The following is a 17,418-nucleotide window of genomic DNA, read 5'->3' as shown; positions in this document are numbered from 1 at the left end:
CAGCTGCATTCAGTCCAGCAATAGAGTTTTTTTTTTTTTTTTTTGTAATAAGAAACAGAACCAGATTTCACCATTCCCTAATACAATTGACATGCTATTGTTTACAAGCTGTATTGTAGCTTGAAACTATTAAAATAGATATAATTGTATATATGTGTATAAAGATTATAACAAGAATGTAACATAAGAATGTAGTAATTATAGCAATACAATATAAAAATTGTATACTAAGAAGTTATCTGAGAAATGCACCTAACAAAGCCCCTTTTCCATGGGATTTGTCTTATAGTTGACAGACATTTTAACTGAATTAGTCAAAGGCTGCAAGATGAGCTCACCCCTAACTAGACAGCAGAGAATCCAATGAGGAGATAAAGGTAACTGCAAAAAAAGGGTTTTGTCAGATTGTTCCCTGTGACATACAAAGGGGTCAATAAGGGACACAAATTTTGACTATCATCTGCTCTCATGTCTGATAGCTGCATATTTATGCATAAAGCTTCTTACTGTTTTCCTGCAGATTTCTTACACCTACTAAAGTACACTGACTTCACCCTGCACTGTCCTTTTAGTGAAGGCATTAGCACAGTCTTTGTTCTCTCCTGTTTCAAGTTGTTTGCTTTTACGAAGAGGTGGAAGGATCTATTTATGACTTCATTTAATGTAGTTTGAAGTAAGTCATTACTTTCAAAGGTTGCTAATGGGGCTCAGAGAGATGTCTATGCACACATATAAACATGCAGCATCTCAAACTCCAGAAATCTGACTTACAGATATGTACAGGTTGCCAACACACAGCATCTGGGTTTATCTTGGTATTCTGAAAATAGCTCTAGTTAACATCATAACAGTGTTATGTTGACATTCAGAGCTCTAAAGTAACGTGATTTTGTGAAAGTATGCTCCTCACTCAGAAATATTATTAATATTTGTGTATTAAATATTAGTGCATACATGCATCTTTGCATGGAACTTTTCAGATATTGAAAAGAAAAGGTCTCCGTCCTCAAGAGCTTACAGTCTAAATACCGTTGTTGTGAAAAGCACTTGTCTCCTGATGAAACTGAACCTGCTCTGAAATTATTTCTTTCCTATGGAAATGTCCAACTTCTCTAAGTTGTGATCTGGAATATCAATGTTTTTTCCTATTGAAGAGGGATTTTTTTTTTTTCCTACATGAAGAGGGATTCACAACATTTATTTTTATTATAGCTAAAGGTTTACGAGTTTTTCAACCTAATTATATATTTCGATATGTACTCATAAAAGTGCCCACTTTGCTTGGCAGAGGTCAGTGAATAATTTTGCTAGGAAGTTTAGCTTTTCAGGAATCTGTATGCATTAAAAATATGCATATGGATTATACATAAATAATATCTGAAATTATCTGAGATGCAGAAATATTGTACTTTGTTGTTCTGGAAGTGTGAACATTCTTTTTTGAATACCCAAACTGTTGTGCTGAAATTTGGATTATTTTGTAAGAACACTTTGTTAGTCTAGTTAGAGTCTTTAATTCATAAATTTACACAGATGGATAAATACAAATGTTGTGCATTTTGCTTTGGACCCATGTTTGCCCTCTGTTCTACTCCCTAATCCCCTCCCTTCCCCAGTTGCCAATCTTCCCAAGCCCTTCCCTAACCTCCTCCCTTCCAAGGCGTCAATCCTCCCTATCCCTACCCCTTTCTCCAGAGAGTTCTGTCAGTCTTCTTGCCCTCGACGCCCTGTTCATTACTTTGTATTATTCCTCTCCCCTGTTTTCCCTGATAGGCTCATAAGCTATTTGCCCCACCTTATAGTCCTCTCTTACCGTATCCTCATTGGTTCACTTTCTTACACCCCTCTTCCTGAGTTGCTGTATAAAAACTTCTGTTCACATCTTCCCCCACTTCTTGTCTGGGAGCCCAGGAATAAATCCATGTTGTTCCACCCCAAGCCCCGTGTCATAGCTGTCTGTGCCTGTGCCGGAGCTGCAGGGGATTTGGGAATATAACTGGGAATTGCAGAGCTCGCAGGGGGACGATCGGGTCCCTGCTGCAGCCGCTCAGCACACCCCGCACGGTGCACGCTGCAACATATAAATTGGAAACGGATGCAATATAGAACATGAGTTATTGAATTATATAGGGTCACAGAGCAGGTCATTGGCAGAGTAAAAGCAGTTCTTCTACATATGTCATCCCTCAGTTTGATTAGTCTATACATAAATTTGATCTCTTGGAACAATTTGGTAGAAACTGCACCTTTTAATGAAAAAGATTACCTCATTTTTGTCCTTAGTAAAAAAAATATATTCTTAATGTCATCATCTTACATTTTCTCTGAAAATCTTACATCTCACATCATATTGCTTATTGTGTGTTAATTTAACTGGCAAACTAGGCATTATAATGATTTGTTCCAACAAGTGTTATCTTTCCTGTATGATTTCTAATGCATCAGAAAACTGTACGTTTGATAGACACTTATTTGAATATCAACTCCTAAGAGTGAACATAATCTAAAATAGTAATATTAAAAAGTTAAGTTCCCTTGTATCAGCTTATACAAAAGACTTTATACGGAGTCTTCTCATGTAACTTTGCTTAACATGTGAAGTTAATGGTGGAGACTGGAAATGAGAAAGAAATGGCACAGGGATGGAGAAAAAGGGGAAGAATTATTTGGATTGGCTGGAATAGTGAGAAAGGCAATCAAAAAAGTTTTGGGAAGGAAACACCTGACCTTTCCCAGCCTAATTCAAGTCAAACTATTTAATCTCCTAAAGCTTTTTTGTTACTAATTAGATCTAAATATTACCTTTATTTCTCCGTCTTTCCTATTTGCTATCAGATTTCATTCATACATTTCAAAGTTCCTTAAAGTGTTCTAGTATGATGAAGGGTGGCCTTGAAAAAGTTACATAACCCTCAAGTTATAGAGCAGCATACAGTATAATGCTGCCACTATATTCATTTGTATCCATGATCATAATAATTCCAATTCAATGCAAACTCAGACCATCAATCACAATGTATCTTTAAATATACCATTTTTTGCTCAATATAAAAGTATTTCTGCAGTGAATGGAAGAACAGGATGAGTTTTAGATCTTTGTTACCAATGCATTTATTTGCTCACATGATAATGCTAAATGTAACAGCTAATGGGAAACATTTATTTGCTCTCTGCTCTGTTTTACTTAATCTAGTGCTAGAGTTCTTCTTTATTCTTATCTCTCTGAAGCCCCAGGACATAGCAATGGTTTACAGGCCCCCCTGCAGCCTTTGCTAGGCCAAAAAAAGTTATTCTTTCTGGCTTGAAATGGGTTCTGAAGCATGGAAGACAGTTTGGTACCTTCAGCCCAATTGTTTTATGTTACTCCAAATACTTTTCCTGAGAGGGAACTATAATATAACATAGATGAACCTGTGTTAGCCTGACATCCACTATTAAAAAAAAAAAAAGTTATACATTGTAGAATAGCACAAAAAAACCCATTTTCAGGTATACAGATTTCCCTTATAACTTGGGAAAAATTTAGTCATTATGTTTAAAAACTATATTACTACTTATCTGATTTCATATTTGATGCTGAATCTATATCCCTAGCCTGAAATTATGGTTTATGGGTTTAGCAGTTTTGGTGGATTCAGTTTCTTTAAAACGGAAACTACCTATGAAATGTATCAAAAAAGTTGTATTAGATTTTGAGTTAGTCTTCTATTCTTACTAACAGTACATTAGGAAAATTATCCTCTCTGTTTTAAAAGGATGAGAAATGAGAAAAGCCAACACCTATGGTTTCACTATGATAATTTTCCATGGTTTCATAATGATTTACAGCTTTTTTTTTTTTTTTTTTTTTTATATGCATATGTGCAACTCTAGCTTTAGTTCAGTTGTATTCATATTAAGTTACTGAGTATGTGGTCTGGGATTCAGTCATCTAAGGAACTCCAGTGTGGTCAGAAGGAAACAGTCACTTCCCAAGATGATTCACACCTATTTGAAAGAAGTGGTGTTTATCTTCCCACATGGGCTATCCGAGAGCTTAAAGCAGTAAGTTTTCAGTACCTAGAGAAGCAAACCCACACAAGGTGATCTTCTAGGTGAACCTGTCTTGGAAAATACTCTATTTGAGAAAAAGTGTTTCCCAAGGATGAGATAGATGTGTTGATGGGAAGACAAAGCACTCTGCCATGTTGTTTGGGGCATCATGGTGCTCATCTCTCCATCTCTGGAAAGAGAAAGAAATCATGATAGCTATCTAGTACTGAAACTACTGTGCCTGTTTAAAAAAACGTGAGTCCTTGCTAAAAAGCTATGCTTTCTCACTGCTCCCTGCACAGATTTGAGCTGCACTTGCTCAGTGTTTGGATGTACCGCAGGGGGAGTTGGCTACAATCTCTACATTATGATTATAAAAATGCTTTTGCATATTTAGGAAAATATGCTCCCCTGTTGTTTGAATGCAGTCTTAAATGACTGCAGAATTTAATTCTTTTAGGTTCAGGAGGCTCTGGTCTGAGTGATGTCCTAGAAGTCCTCCATATGTTCTCTATCCTGCCCCTGTATTTCAGAATCAGCTCTGCTAAAAGAACGCACAATGCAAATCAGGAAAAAACAAGTCTTTCTAGCCTAATTAGAAGAAAAAATTACCAGTCTAGGAGACTAACACCAAAAAATAACCTACACTTGACCTTAACCTAAGTCTAGTACTTCAAAGTTAAGCACTCAGTTTTTAAGGATGCTTATTCTTCAAGAACTCTCCTGCCATACACCCTTTAATTATGTCCAGACAACACAATCTTTAAAAATATTTTTTTTATAATATTAAATTATGCTTACCAGGAATGCCTTCCTTACCAGACAGCCTGGGGGACACGATAGACAAAGGACTAGGCAGTGAATGACATTTTCACAGTGACATATTAGCAGGAAAAAAACCCCAAAAAATGGAAGAATTATCAGATGAATGCAGGAATAGGAGTGAAATAGCAGCTAAGGTAGCTGGATTTACACAAAATAATGTAATTCCGTCACTGGTTTACCACATGTTGACCTGCTGAATCAAGGGTCAAAGTCACTGCTTGGTGAGTTTGCAGACTGCTACTTTCTTCAAGTTTTTATTTCCAGACACTCATCTGTACCAGGTTCAGGCATCATTTTCAGACCTCAGGTTCTGATTTGCTTAAAGACTTTCTGGTTCCTTTTTAGGTCCTTTTTGGACCTAGCCTTCTGGCTTGGTTAAAGTTTTTCCCTATAATGAAGTATGCAAAATTTTGTGTTGACACTTATGCTGAAAACAGATCCTAACTGTGCTGAAGGAAACAGGAAGCATTCTGTAGTGAAAATAATAATTCCAGACCATGTGCAACAACTAAGACATAGGGCCATGCTTGAAAAAGGAGGGTTAAAATGTCAGCCCTGTCTTGTGAATTAGAGCCCTGCCTTACAGGTTATACACAGGATAAAAAACTAAGATATCTGAAGGAACTAGAAGTTTGGTATTAATCAAGTTTGGCATGCCTGCCTTAGCGGCAATAAACCTGAACTTTTAAAGTCACTCGTTAGGCTTTATTAACTATGAGAAGTGAAATATATTTTAAGGCATTATTCAAGGGACTGTCAAAATCAATTTCTTTTGTTTTGTTTACTAAGGAAGTTAGGTTTGTAAGTGCCCTGTCAATTTTCCTTGTCTCTTCACTGAACTCCCGACTGACATCATCCAAATTCAGCAGAGGATTGTCAAATGTATCACATTGCCAGAGTTTTTGTGCCAGTATCAAAACAAATTGAGGAGTGCTAGATCCAAGAAATTCCATAGTGTAGGAGCAACAAGTCAGCAGAAGATCAAAGTGCTGCAGGTCTTTGGTCTTCTGTTTTTATAAAGTTGCATTTTGTGCAGCTACTAGTTGATCTGTTAAGTACCATGCAAAAAAGCATAGATTAGGGAGAGGTTCAGGAGTCTTCTGGACACCCAGTGGCACCAGCCAGGGCACCAAGGTGTTCTCATGATGTATGCCCTGGTTGGTTTCCCACACGGGGCGACGGTCCTGCTTATTGACACATTTCTTCTACTCATCCTGCTTACTGACACATTTTGAGACTTTGAAGCATCTTCTGAGAGATCTTTCTTCAGCATGATCTCTTATAGGGGTCTCTCCAGGTTTCTTATTTGGGGAGTGAGTGGGTGGATACAGTGGTATTTTTCTTTCAGATGAAAACACTCTTAAATTTATATAGATCTTACAGCTGCTTTAGTGTCTGCTTTGGCAATCTTTTATTTGGACATGAGCATTTTTGTTTACACAGGAACACCAGACCAAGTGTTCAATCTTTACAAACTGCAATTCTAGATTAACAATAACAATATTTATGATGCATTCACAATGAACCTAGAAGCCATGCATCATTTGTGCAAAAAGGAGAAATGCCATTTGCCTGCATCTGCCTCGCATCTGTAGTTGTCCAGAAAATGAGGACAATATTCAGTCTTCAGAAATAGCTATCACTGGCCATCACCCAGGGCTTAAACTCATACTAACCTTGAAGTGGTCGAAGCTGCAAACAAATCTATATTGAACTGGAAATACTTTGAGCCATTAAGTTAGCTTACCTAAATCGAATAATCAGGAGTATTAATCCTATTTAAAGAAGTGTATAAAGCAGTGTATAGTACTAGAAAGTGATATTTCTGAACCTGCCATTAATGGAGTTCATAAATAAAGTCCCCAAAAGACTGATAGCAGGAAGCCTAAAATCACAAAAAATCTTCTCCAAAACTGCAAGTGACAGATTTATGAAAAAGAACTGTGACAAAATCTTGGCGGGGAGTAATATGAATTTTTAAATCTAATTTTGGTTCTCTTTAGAGTGATCTGAGAACTAGAAGACAGTGAATCCTTTGGAAAAGAGGATTAATGAAAGTAACACCCTGAGAGAGTCTCAGACTTAATCCACGTGCTATCAGAAAGGCTGCTCCATCACAGCTGCAGCCCATCAATGATACACTCAACAGCTGCACAAAACTGCACACTACAAGCCAAAGATTGAGAAGTTCCACACCACCTAATTAATTTAGACACACCTGCAGATATAAATATATATATATATATGCCATTTTATACGGAACGATACATGAGTATAACACAAAGCAGTTACAAAACAGATACGAAGCAGTACTGGCTTTTAAACTGACCGCTGTTTCTGCTATTCAAACCCCCGGGCACCGGCGAGAGGAGCCCTTGGGATGGTGCGGCAGCGGCCGGGGGAGGCGGAGGGGCCGCGGGGAGGGCGGCGCTGAGAGCCGGGGCTGCTCGGGAGGAAACGCTGCTGCTCCAGAGCTGGAGAAATCCCCCCGCGCGAGCCGAGAGGAGGGAAATCAGTCACCTGGCGGTGAAGGACAGTAAAACAGGGACGGAGAGGGAAATCTCTGCCTCTCTCTCCCTTCTCTTCTGCAAGAGATCCACCTCCTGTTTTCCTCTCAACTCTTCCAGCATAACCTTCAAAGAAGACCGTACCGTACTGACTTTCTTTTATTATGTATCTGTGTGTGTATATATACAGTACTATTATTATTACTATAGACTATCTTTAGCTGCAAAACAATTTTTAAGCCTATGCAGGACTTGGGGGGTTTTGTTATCTTGCCAGCGAAATTGTTCATCGCTAATGTCTTGCGCTCACAGGGTGCTAAATTAGCTACTAGACTACTCTGGCAGCATGACGGAGAAAGGGTTTTATCATAAACTGTTCTCTTCAGTTTGAACACATCTGCTTGAAATTTGCTGCATGATGCTGTCCAGGGAAGAAGGATTTTTTTTTTTTTTCCTCGGGATACAGCGATTCGCCGGTTTCTGAGCTTATTGCAGAAGAAAAAAAATAATCTTTAAACTGAGTGGATTTTTTTTTTTTTGCTGTCTCCTTTCATTTCCAGAGGACACGAATCTCTCTCACCAGGGAAGGATCACCTGTCGCTTTAATCCTTAAGGGAGTTATTTAAAAAAAAAAAAAAAGTGAAATATTTTATTTATTTATTTATTTATTTAAACCGGTGGAGGCGTGATCGCGGAGAATGAGACTGAGGGGAGCTGCCACGGTTTGGAGGACAAGGCTGAGTTTAGGCTGGAAACTGAGAGACTAGATTTCCCCCTTCCTCCTCCTTTTTTATCCCCCCCACCCCCCCCTTTTTGTTTCTCTTCATTTTTTTTTGGCACAACTTCCGTAGTTTCCAGTCCGCTCCGTTCAGTTTCTCTCTATGGACAGATCAGCTAACCTGGACACGGAGGAGCTCAAGGTAGGCGACCCGCCGGGAGCCGCGGCTGTGGCCGGGGTTGGCTCCCGTCCTGCCCGGCCGGCCGCGGGGGCGGGGGCCGCACGGGCGCTGCGCGGGGCTCCCGCAGCCGGGCGGGGCGCGCAGCCGGGCGCAGCCGCCCCGCGGCGGGAGAAGCGCGGGAGGGCGGCTGCCCCGGCCGAGCGCGGCTTCCCTCCTGCCTGCGCGGCCCACATATCGTCATGGCAGTGTTAATAATAATCCTGGTGGTGATGGTGGTAGTGCTGATGCTACTGCCCGTGTGCTCTCGGCTTTGCATGAGCACTGGGGGCAGCGCCGGGAATCAGCGAGGAGGAAGCGGTAACTGACCCGCGGCTTTCCCGGCAGAAGTTGGCTCTGAAGCCATTCTGGCCTGGGCATCTCCTCTTCTTCCTCTTTCTCCTCCCCTTGCCGCCGGGAGCGACGGGGAAACCCTTCCCCACGCCTCCACCCCCCTTCTTGGCTCGCCCCCAGCGCGGCGTCCGGTTCCCCCAGGCGAGCGAAGCTGAGGCAGCGGCGGTGGGATGCCGAGCCGCTGGGCCGCGGCTCGGGGGCTGCTGGTGCAATCAAACTTTGCATTAGGACGGTGCGAGCTGGGAGGATTCTGCTCCCCCCGGCCCAGCTCTGGCTCCCTCCCCGCTGAAGGAGCATGCCTGAGAGCGTTGAGCATGCTCCTTTGCGGAGACAGAGCCTTCCTACACCTGCTGCCAGCCCCGCCGGCCCTGAGCGGAATTTGGCTCAAATCATCATCATCATCATCATCTCATCATCATACTAATGATAATAATATAATTCTCTCTATCAGTCTATACGCGGTAAAGAGGGTGGCTGGCTGGGGAAAGCAGCAGAGAGGGAGCGGGCGCACGGGGCGCGCTCCGCGGGGCCGCTGAGCCGGAGTGCAACGCCGGCCGTGCCGGAGGGGCGGGACGCACATGCACCTCGCCGCGGTACCGGCGGGGGTAGCGCTAGAGGAGCGATGAGAGAGGCAGGGGAAGATTGCCTTCCTTGGCCGCCTCATGCACAGCCGCCCGCGGGACGCCCCCGCAGGGCGCCGGCTTCCCCGCGGCCGCGGAGAAGGGCTCGCCTCTGGCAAGGTAAACTGGCGAGCGCTGAAGTTAGGGGGGCTCCTTTCCTTTTCCTATAAAGCAGATAAGAAAGTACTGAATAAATATATTCACCCCCCCCTCCCCCCCAAGTCTTGCTCGCTGCTCCTACTAATCTCCCCAGGGAAAGGCATCCCAGGACTGTAGCGCTGTTTGAGTATTTGAGGTGACGGTAGTGCAGGAGAGGAAAAGCCCATAGAACGATTTGCTTGAGAACCGCTGATCCTCACGGCGCTTCCAGGGTTTCCAGGGCTTCCCCGCCGCAAACGCTGCTTGCCTGGGCTGCCGGGAAGTCCTCTCCCTGCTTGCCTCAGCATTCACAGGATTCACAGGAGTCAGCTGGTGCGGGAAAGGCAAAACACGAGTATTCCGATTAAGGGGGCGAAAAGTTTTATTGTACCGGATTATTTTAAGGGGTCTTTAAAGAAAATATGTTTATGCTACAAGAGGGCAGCACTTCGCATGAATTGTCCGTAAAGCCCGAGGCACGTCCCGCTGTGAGCAGGACGTGCGTAGGCTGAAGAGCAGGGGGTCTCCCGTTATCCCGTGGTTATCTGCGCTACAATTAGGACGTGTGTTGCAGCGTGTACAGGCTGAGCGACCTTGAGCAAGGAAGCAGCTGAGAAGTAAGCATCGGCACTCTTCCGCTCATAAGGATGAGAAGAGCTTCCAAAGGAGGCATTTCTGCAGATGCTGTTGGGGTCTGGGCAGCTGTCTGGGACCAGCCGCTTGGCACGATGCACTTCCCGGCTTTCCCGGGTGATGTGCTGCCGCTGGGAGAGATGCCAGGCGCCGGCAGGACGCCGCCGGGCGGGAGGCGGCCCCTGCGGCCGGCAGGGGGTGGTGCGGGCCCGGCCGCCGGCAGCGGCTCCCGCCGGCGCCGCGGGGCGCAGCGCTCCGCGCCTCGCTCCAGCCAGCTGGGCTTTCCTCTCTGTGCCAGCCGTCCAGCCACTCTCCCCCCAGCAGGGATACACCGTGGGGGGCAAAGCTCTTAGGGGTCTAGGAAGTTCCCAGCTGGGTGACCTTGCTGCTGTTGGGCGCAGTAAAGAGCATCTCCCATACTGCTCCAAGTCGTGAAAGCTTTCATCGGTTTCTGGAGAGTTTCAGGAGGGATGAAGTGTTCCACTCCTTTTCTCATGACACAGCTCCTTGCCAGGCCAAAGACACAGTCAGGGCACACAGATAGGAGGCAGACAGAGGTCCTGAGATGTCGAGGGAACTCTCTCCCATACCACACTGCGACATACCACACAGTGACATGGGCTCATGTCAAGAATGTCAAATACGGTAGCAGCTTGTCGCAGCAGAGCTTGCCAAGAATTTTGGAAACAGGCTGGACACTTTTTTCCTTGATACTGGATTTCCTCTACTATGACTAAGATATGCCAGTAAGCATAAAAAAAATACTGGCAACTTCCCTACTAACAAAAAATAAATATGTCACCTCTAAGGAAAATAGTAATAATGACACTGAAAACAGATACTATGTTATATATAAAGCTTCTATACACCTCAAATCAATCAAAATCTCAGTGTTATTTATCGCATTGATTGGAATGAATTCTGAATTATTTATGTTGATAACAGACATTTTGAAAGGTAATGTTGTGAAAAGCTCAACAAGTATCATGTGTGCAACACCTGCTGATGAAGATAGGTGTGTTTTCCCTTACTAGTCCATGCATGTAATCCTGAAGAAATTAATCAGTATGGAAAACAGAGGCTGCTCTTCCAGAGGTTTTGAGCTGTTCTGTTTTTCCTTTGATCTGTCTCATCTCTCTCTGATGCATACAAGAGCTTCCCTCTGACTTTTTAACTCACAAGCCTGTGGGGTTTTTGTTTTAAAGAAGTGGTACACAAACTAAATAATTCTGTCATAGTTGCATTGCAGTCTTGGGTTTAGTGTTGTGAAGGGCTTTCTGTTACCTAATGTATACGCAAGTCTTCACCTACATTTTGAACATACATTAAACTGTGTGGTTGTGAGTATGATGAATTTTATAGGACTCTGTAGTTTGTATATGTATCTCAAAGATGATGAATTAACTTATTTTGCATTTAGTGTGTGTTTAAAAACTATGTTGAGGCATATAATTGCTTGAAATTGAACATCATTTAAAAGAATAATTAGGAGGAGTTTGTCTTTGCTGGACCCTGTTAACTTGTGATTTGCATTGACATTGGATAGATTATTACAGACTTTGTCCTTCACATTTGCTCATTCATTTGACATATAATTCCTCTAATGTGTATCATGACTGCTTCTCTTATGTTTGTTTAGCAACCACAATTTGTGTATAGTCTTAGAGGGAGATAGTATTCCTTGTAGTGTGTAAACCAGTGATACTTCTGTGGAAGAAAGATGGTTTGTAGTTGAATGTATGGTAACAGTGAGATTATGAATATAATGGATTAAAAAATATCCTGAAAGCCATCTATTGCTTGAAGGCATCGGTTCAGGGAGAATTCTTCACTACAATCCCAAAAATTTTGATTAATAGTGTGCTTAAGTGTCTTGAAATTGCCACTTTGCAATTGCAAAAGAATTAAACACTTTATTTCTGAATAATCTTGTAAATATTAGCTGAATTTTTTTATTCATCCCATGAGAGAATATTTATAGTTTGTTTACAGTTTTACATTTCCTGTTGATATAAAACTACTGACATAACATAGCATGAAACTGGTTATGGAAGAAGTTTTCGTGACAACAGTCTTCCAATTAAATTTATGTAATTTGTAAAATATCCGATAAAGAAATTCAAACAAGAAAATCACAAAAATTTAAGGAAGGGGTACTTCTATGCTCTTGAACATGTAAATCACTTCAGTATTTAAGTTACCAGGAGAACTAATACCCTGAGGAATTCTGTAATTTTTTATTTATTTATGTTTTAAAAGGAGGAGACAGAGAAGTTAATATGTTTGGTGTGGTGTGGGAGGACTTTTGATATTTAGGTAGGTGGTTTTATTTCTGTTTAAAGTCAGTCACTCCATAATAGAAAGTGTAGTACTCTGTAACACTCAACAGCCTCTTATGAAAGTCTGTTTCATTTATTAAAGTCGTCTGCTTGGGACATGGACATCTTAGCGTGGATATTAAAGGATTTGTCTTTTTAATGCAAAACCTTCTCTCTCCTGTCCTTTAGTACGTCCCTCCAAGAAACCTTCATGGTTTACTAGGGTCCTTTCAGCAATACTCAATAAAGACAATTAACCTTTGCATTCACAGTCAAAGCATTCATCCTTTAAACCATTCTTCATGGAAGGTCAAGCTGAAATGGTTTTAAAGCAATATACATGCAAATTTATTTTCTCTGCATTCCTATTGTGGGATTTCCTCTCCATCTCTCAGTATGTGTAAAGACTAGACATAGTTCAGGAAACTGGAGAGAATTCTATGCATAAGATATAGTTGTTCAGCAGACATAGAAAAAAGGTCAAGACAATGGCAGTGCTCTCACTATATGCTTTAGAAATCATTCCTGTACTCTCACTGCAGAGAATCCGTATAATCTGGGACTGAGCTTTTTGACATTGTACATTACAGCTTTGCTAAGATCAACACTCTTTAAAAGGAAAATACATCAAAATCTGAATGCTTGGTTAAAGCGAAAAAACTACTTTGTCTTCCTGTTTTTCATGGTTTTGGGAAAAATATTGCCTTTTCCTCTGCCACTGTATTTTGCACCTAAAAAATAGATGAAAGAGATTTACATAAAGATTAGCAACACATTTCTTTCTTCCGGAACTGGAAGAGGTTACTGTGTGATGCTACTGTAAGTTGGGTTGTTTCTATAGGTCTGAATGTAAAATTTGAAGACAATATGTAACTCATGTTAGAGTGTTTCAAAGATAAATCTGTAATGTGAAGACACATTTGTGAGTCCCAGTCATGCTTTTGTACTACGTTCCTTAACCTTTTGGAGCTAGTCCGCCTTTTGGAGGTTGATACCGTTTTCCCATCTTCCTGATAAGGCCAGGAATAAGATTGCTTTACTTAAAGTGTTATGGCAAAAATGTTACAAGAGACATTTCCTGTGAAATCATTTCACCTTGTGGCATTTTATATAAATTTTGTAAATCCATATCTAACATAGTTGTTCTATGTCCTCTAAAGATACAGCATTCCAAAGAACAAAGATAAGGATTCAAATAATAATAATACAAAAGGCACTCTAGGTTATGAATAGACGTTTTTCTTACTTTGGCATGGAAGTTCCCCATAGAGAAAGTACTGTCATTTTCTTCTCTTCTTCAAAGAAACCTGGAGAACATGGCTTAGAAGCCAAGTTCCTTTATTTTGAAACACTTTGTATGTTTAAAGAGCTTACAGAAATGTTCTTAATGCCCTGTTGTACTTTTGACTGCAGCCATGTATAATACACTGTAAATCCAGAATTACTTAGTCCAAGAAGGAAGACACATTTATCTCCTAAGCCATCTGATCCTTTGCTAATTCTCAGATATTACAGGTTAACTCTTTGATCCACAGCAAAACCCTTCTTTGTGAAGAAAGATGTTGTGAGGTTGTTATCTATGAGCAATGGGTTTTATTCCTTGTCACAGGAAGGAATGACTGTTGGCTAAGTCACAACAGTGAGAGACACAATATGTGAGGCTTTATTCTCAGCAGTATTACTGCAGCTAATCACACAAGGCCAGATTTACAGAGGTACTGCATAAGTCAAAGAAAGCTTCTAGTGTTCAGCAACTTTAATGAAAAAAGGTGTTCTTTCTGTACCTACTTTCTTATACCTCTGGCTAACACATTTAGAAGGATTGTGTGATATAAACTCTGTGTATTTGCAATTGAAAAGTAACAAATGAGGACAGAGTATCCTTTTCTGCAATTAAAAATTAGCAGTGCTTTGTTGAATCACTGCAGCTACATCAGCAGAAGCACATCAGTGATATGCCTAAAAATTGGTGCCATAAGCAGTAGAAAGCCTCAGCCATAAAAATCTGGCCTTCAGCCATATATCTCTGTTTTAGCAGTTCTGTTCAGTTCATGTGGGCAGCATGGTCTGGAATTTATAGGTTCTACATTCCTGCTCCTACAACTCTTGAACAAATTGTTAGTAAACAGGGGCTGCCTCTACTGAAAAATCACATCCCTTCCAGTTTGTATTAATGTAATAGTGTACACATTTAATGGTGGCACATAAAGTGAAAACAGAATTAATTTTAAATTGTGCTTTCTAAATGCATTGTTCTTTGTACCATTATCAGAGTGGAGAGTACAAATTGTTGGATCAAATCCACAGAGGCATCCAAAGGCATTTTTGTTATTTTCGCTCTTCAAGATGGGGATTGATGATACTTCAGCTTCTCAGTTGTGTTGGTCGTCTTCTACACAAAATTGTTCATTAGTTATTTTGAGTGGGATTCAGGAAAGGGGGAAAACTGCTTCACATTCTATTGAACACATGCAGTGCAATTGCCCAGGTATGCTGGGTCCAGCAGTTGAGAAAGTAATGCTGTAAGCCACTGAAATTACAGAAAGCATTCTTTCCAAATGAAGTTAATTAGAAATACTGAATTTTATTATTTCTAGTTAAAGCTAGTCCACATGCACAAAACACTCTGTAAAGCTCTGCCCTTTAACTGAAGACAAGTAAATGAACTGTATTGAGGAAGGTTTCATGTTTTTTCAACTTAGACTTCCATTAAAAAAATTTCCAGCATATGTGAAACAAAACTAAAAGTAAAGAATCAATAGAACCTTTCCTGCCTTTATAAGCTAGTAAGTTTCTGAACATAGGTCAACAGATGACAAAGATTGAAAGGTAGTCTAAAACTTCATGACCTACCTATAATAAAAGGGAAGAGAGCTAGTTGAATTAAGCCTCAGAATCTGGGTTTTATGTTGTCTTCAATTTAAAGCCTTGTATTGGAAAAGACATTAAACCTGAACTTAGAAAGGGGTTTAGCTGCCACACATCCAGCCTGCCTGCTCTGTGCTGAGGGGGTCAGGGCTGGGCAGCCCCCTCTCCACTCTGAATTTCCTGATTGCACTTGAGGTTTGGGCAAAAAACATGGTTTGGTTGTAGGTAGCTTTGGAAGTAGTTAAGCTATTTCTAGGTTCACTATGAGAGTTCCAAGTCCTGTTTTCCTTATTATTTCCCTTAGGAACTGCAACAGGGAAGGTGCCTACAGTGCAACAGACTCTGTGCTATAAAGGAATCCATAAAGACCCCGCCTCACCCACTACACACAAAGCACTTCACTTTTCCCTGGTTATGCTGCTTAGGCAGATCCCACTAATGACACATTTGCTTGCATATTCACCATCTGGATCAAGAGGAGAATTTTATGATTTATCCTGCTTTAGGGCATTGATATCCGTCCCTCAGATACTGAATGCTCCTGGGGACCCTGATGAGGGTGCTCTAAGGTGATTTCTTTTTAGCACACATAAGTGACCACAGTGGCTTTCAGTGGGTAAGTGGCCAAATGAGGTAAAAAATTCCTGTGTCTTCCTTTTAGTGTGATTTTTTTTTCTTTTTTTTACTATTAGCTTAAACTGCATATATCTTAAACAATAAAAAGAGACTGTAACCCTACTTGGACAGGTTGTTTCTATTTTGAAGAAAAGATTGAGCCAGTTTGCTGTATTCAAATCAATTGCTTGGTTATCACAATCCCATGGAACTTTTTCAGTCTGTGGTGTTGTGGTGGTTTTTTTTTTTTTGTGTTTTTTTTTTTTTTTTTGGTAATTTGTCTTCGCTAGTTCAGGAGTCTCCTTGCAGAGCAGGCTGGCTGTTGTAAATCCCATTCACCACATAATATATGTGTGAGGAAGGAAGCTGAATAATCTATGCCTCAATAAATGGCAGAGAGAATTTCAGAATGCATTACAAACAGACTGGAAGTTTTTCCAAGAAGATTACTTAGCCTTAAAGCTGAAATTCATGGCATCCTTTATTACTATAAGTGGTTTGAAAATTAGCTCTGAATAAGTACAGACTAGGAGACACTCCATATAAAAATCCATTCCTCCAAAATGACACAAAATCTTAATCCTCTCAGAAGTTTAGAACAGTTCAGGCAAAAAAAAACCCAACCAAACAAAAACCCCACCAAACCAAAAAAAAAAAACCAAACCCAAACCTCAAAACAAAAAAAAACCCTAAAAAAAACCCCCACAAAAATTGAGATCAAGATCTATCTGTGTTTTTTTTAGCTCGAGTCATCACCAACAGATGGTAAATACTATGTAGAAATTGCTCAACTGATTTACTCCAGTTTATGGAGTTCCTAAGTCATTTACCCTTACTCCTAAATGCTAATACTCTTTGTCAGAACCTCAGTTCCCTCTGAAGGTTCTGACAGGTACTAGCACACAGGCTTGTGTGTAATTATGCATTTTTATACAGGTTTTATATCTTCTGAAACAATAGGATTTAGTCCTAGCACAAGACTGCCTAGCTGTGTCAAGCTTTATAGGTTGTTGCAGAAATAGCTGGCAACAAGCTGGTATTGACTGTCACTTCCTGTAGGACTCAAGTTGACATCTACTATTTCAGATACACATCAGTTTAGAAATATTCTATGTGCCATTTCCCAATGATTCCTGCAGCTCCTGAGCAGACATGAGATGAATGCAAAAACTGTCCATCGTATAAACTCATGTTCCCACTTAATCTTCATGCAGAGAAAATTATTCTTCTATTTCATCAATGTTTTATTAGATTTTCCTGACAAAGCTGGCAGAAGAATATAATTCTTCAGAGACTAACAAGTTACTTAGAGCATGCTGTTTCCCCAATACTGGCACTGACATTGTCATATCTGTAAGTATATCTTGTTTTCAGGAAAGTGTTACTATTTTTAGAATTAATCTCATACCTTTTTTCATTTTTCCCCCAATTCACTAGGCAAAGGTGAGTTTGTGTTTGGAAAATTATGTTTGTTCAGAAGAGACCTCTCTCTGGTTAAGCACCCCGTTTTGTTCAGTATTGTTTTAGATGAGGTAGATAACATTCACTGTTCATGCAAATATGTCATTTACTC

The 17,418-nt window shown here is 40.8% G+C and overlaps 1 protein-coding gene across 9 annotated transcripts in view; it reads left to right on the top strand.

Annotated features, from left to right (window-relative positions):
• The first annotated feature begins 7,140 nt into the window (after window positions 1–7,140).
• The window catches only part of SGCZ (sarcoglycan zeta), a 393,854-nt gene continuing 383,576 nt past the window's right edge, over window positions 7,141–17,418 (top strand). For 2 of the 9 annotated variants that reach the window (XM_072928220.1, XM_072928221.1), the window contains exon 1: window positions 8,311–9,393. Coding sequence is in view for 4 of the 9 variants with exons in the window: in XM_072928211.1 (XP_072784312.1) it covers window positions 9,316–9,393 (78 nt within the window). In the remaining 5 variants the exon portion in view is untranslated. The other 7 variants (XM_072928218.1, XM_072928219.1, XM_030271149.4 and 4 more) reach the window with 7 other exon arrangements.

Source organism: Taeniopygia guttata, chromosome 4 (genome assembly GCF_048771995.1).
Source record: "Taeniopygia guttata chromosome 4, bTaeGut7.mat, whole genome shotgun sequence".
Taxonomy (NCBI): domain Eukaryota; kingdom Metazoa; phylum Chordata; class Aves; order Passeriformes; family Estrildidae; genus Taeniopygia; species Taeniopygia guttata.
This window is presented reverse-complemented; position numbering and strand designations above follow the sequence as displayed.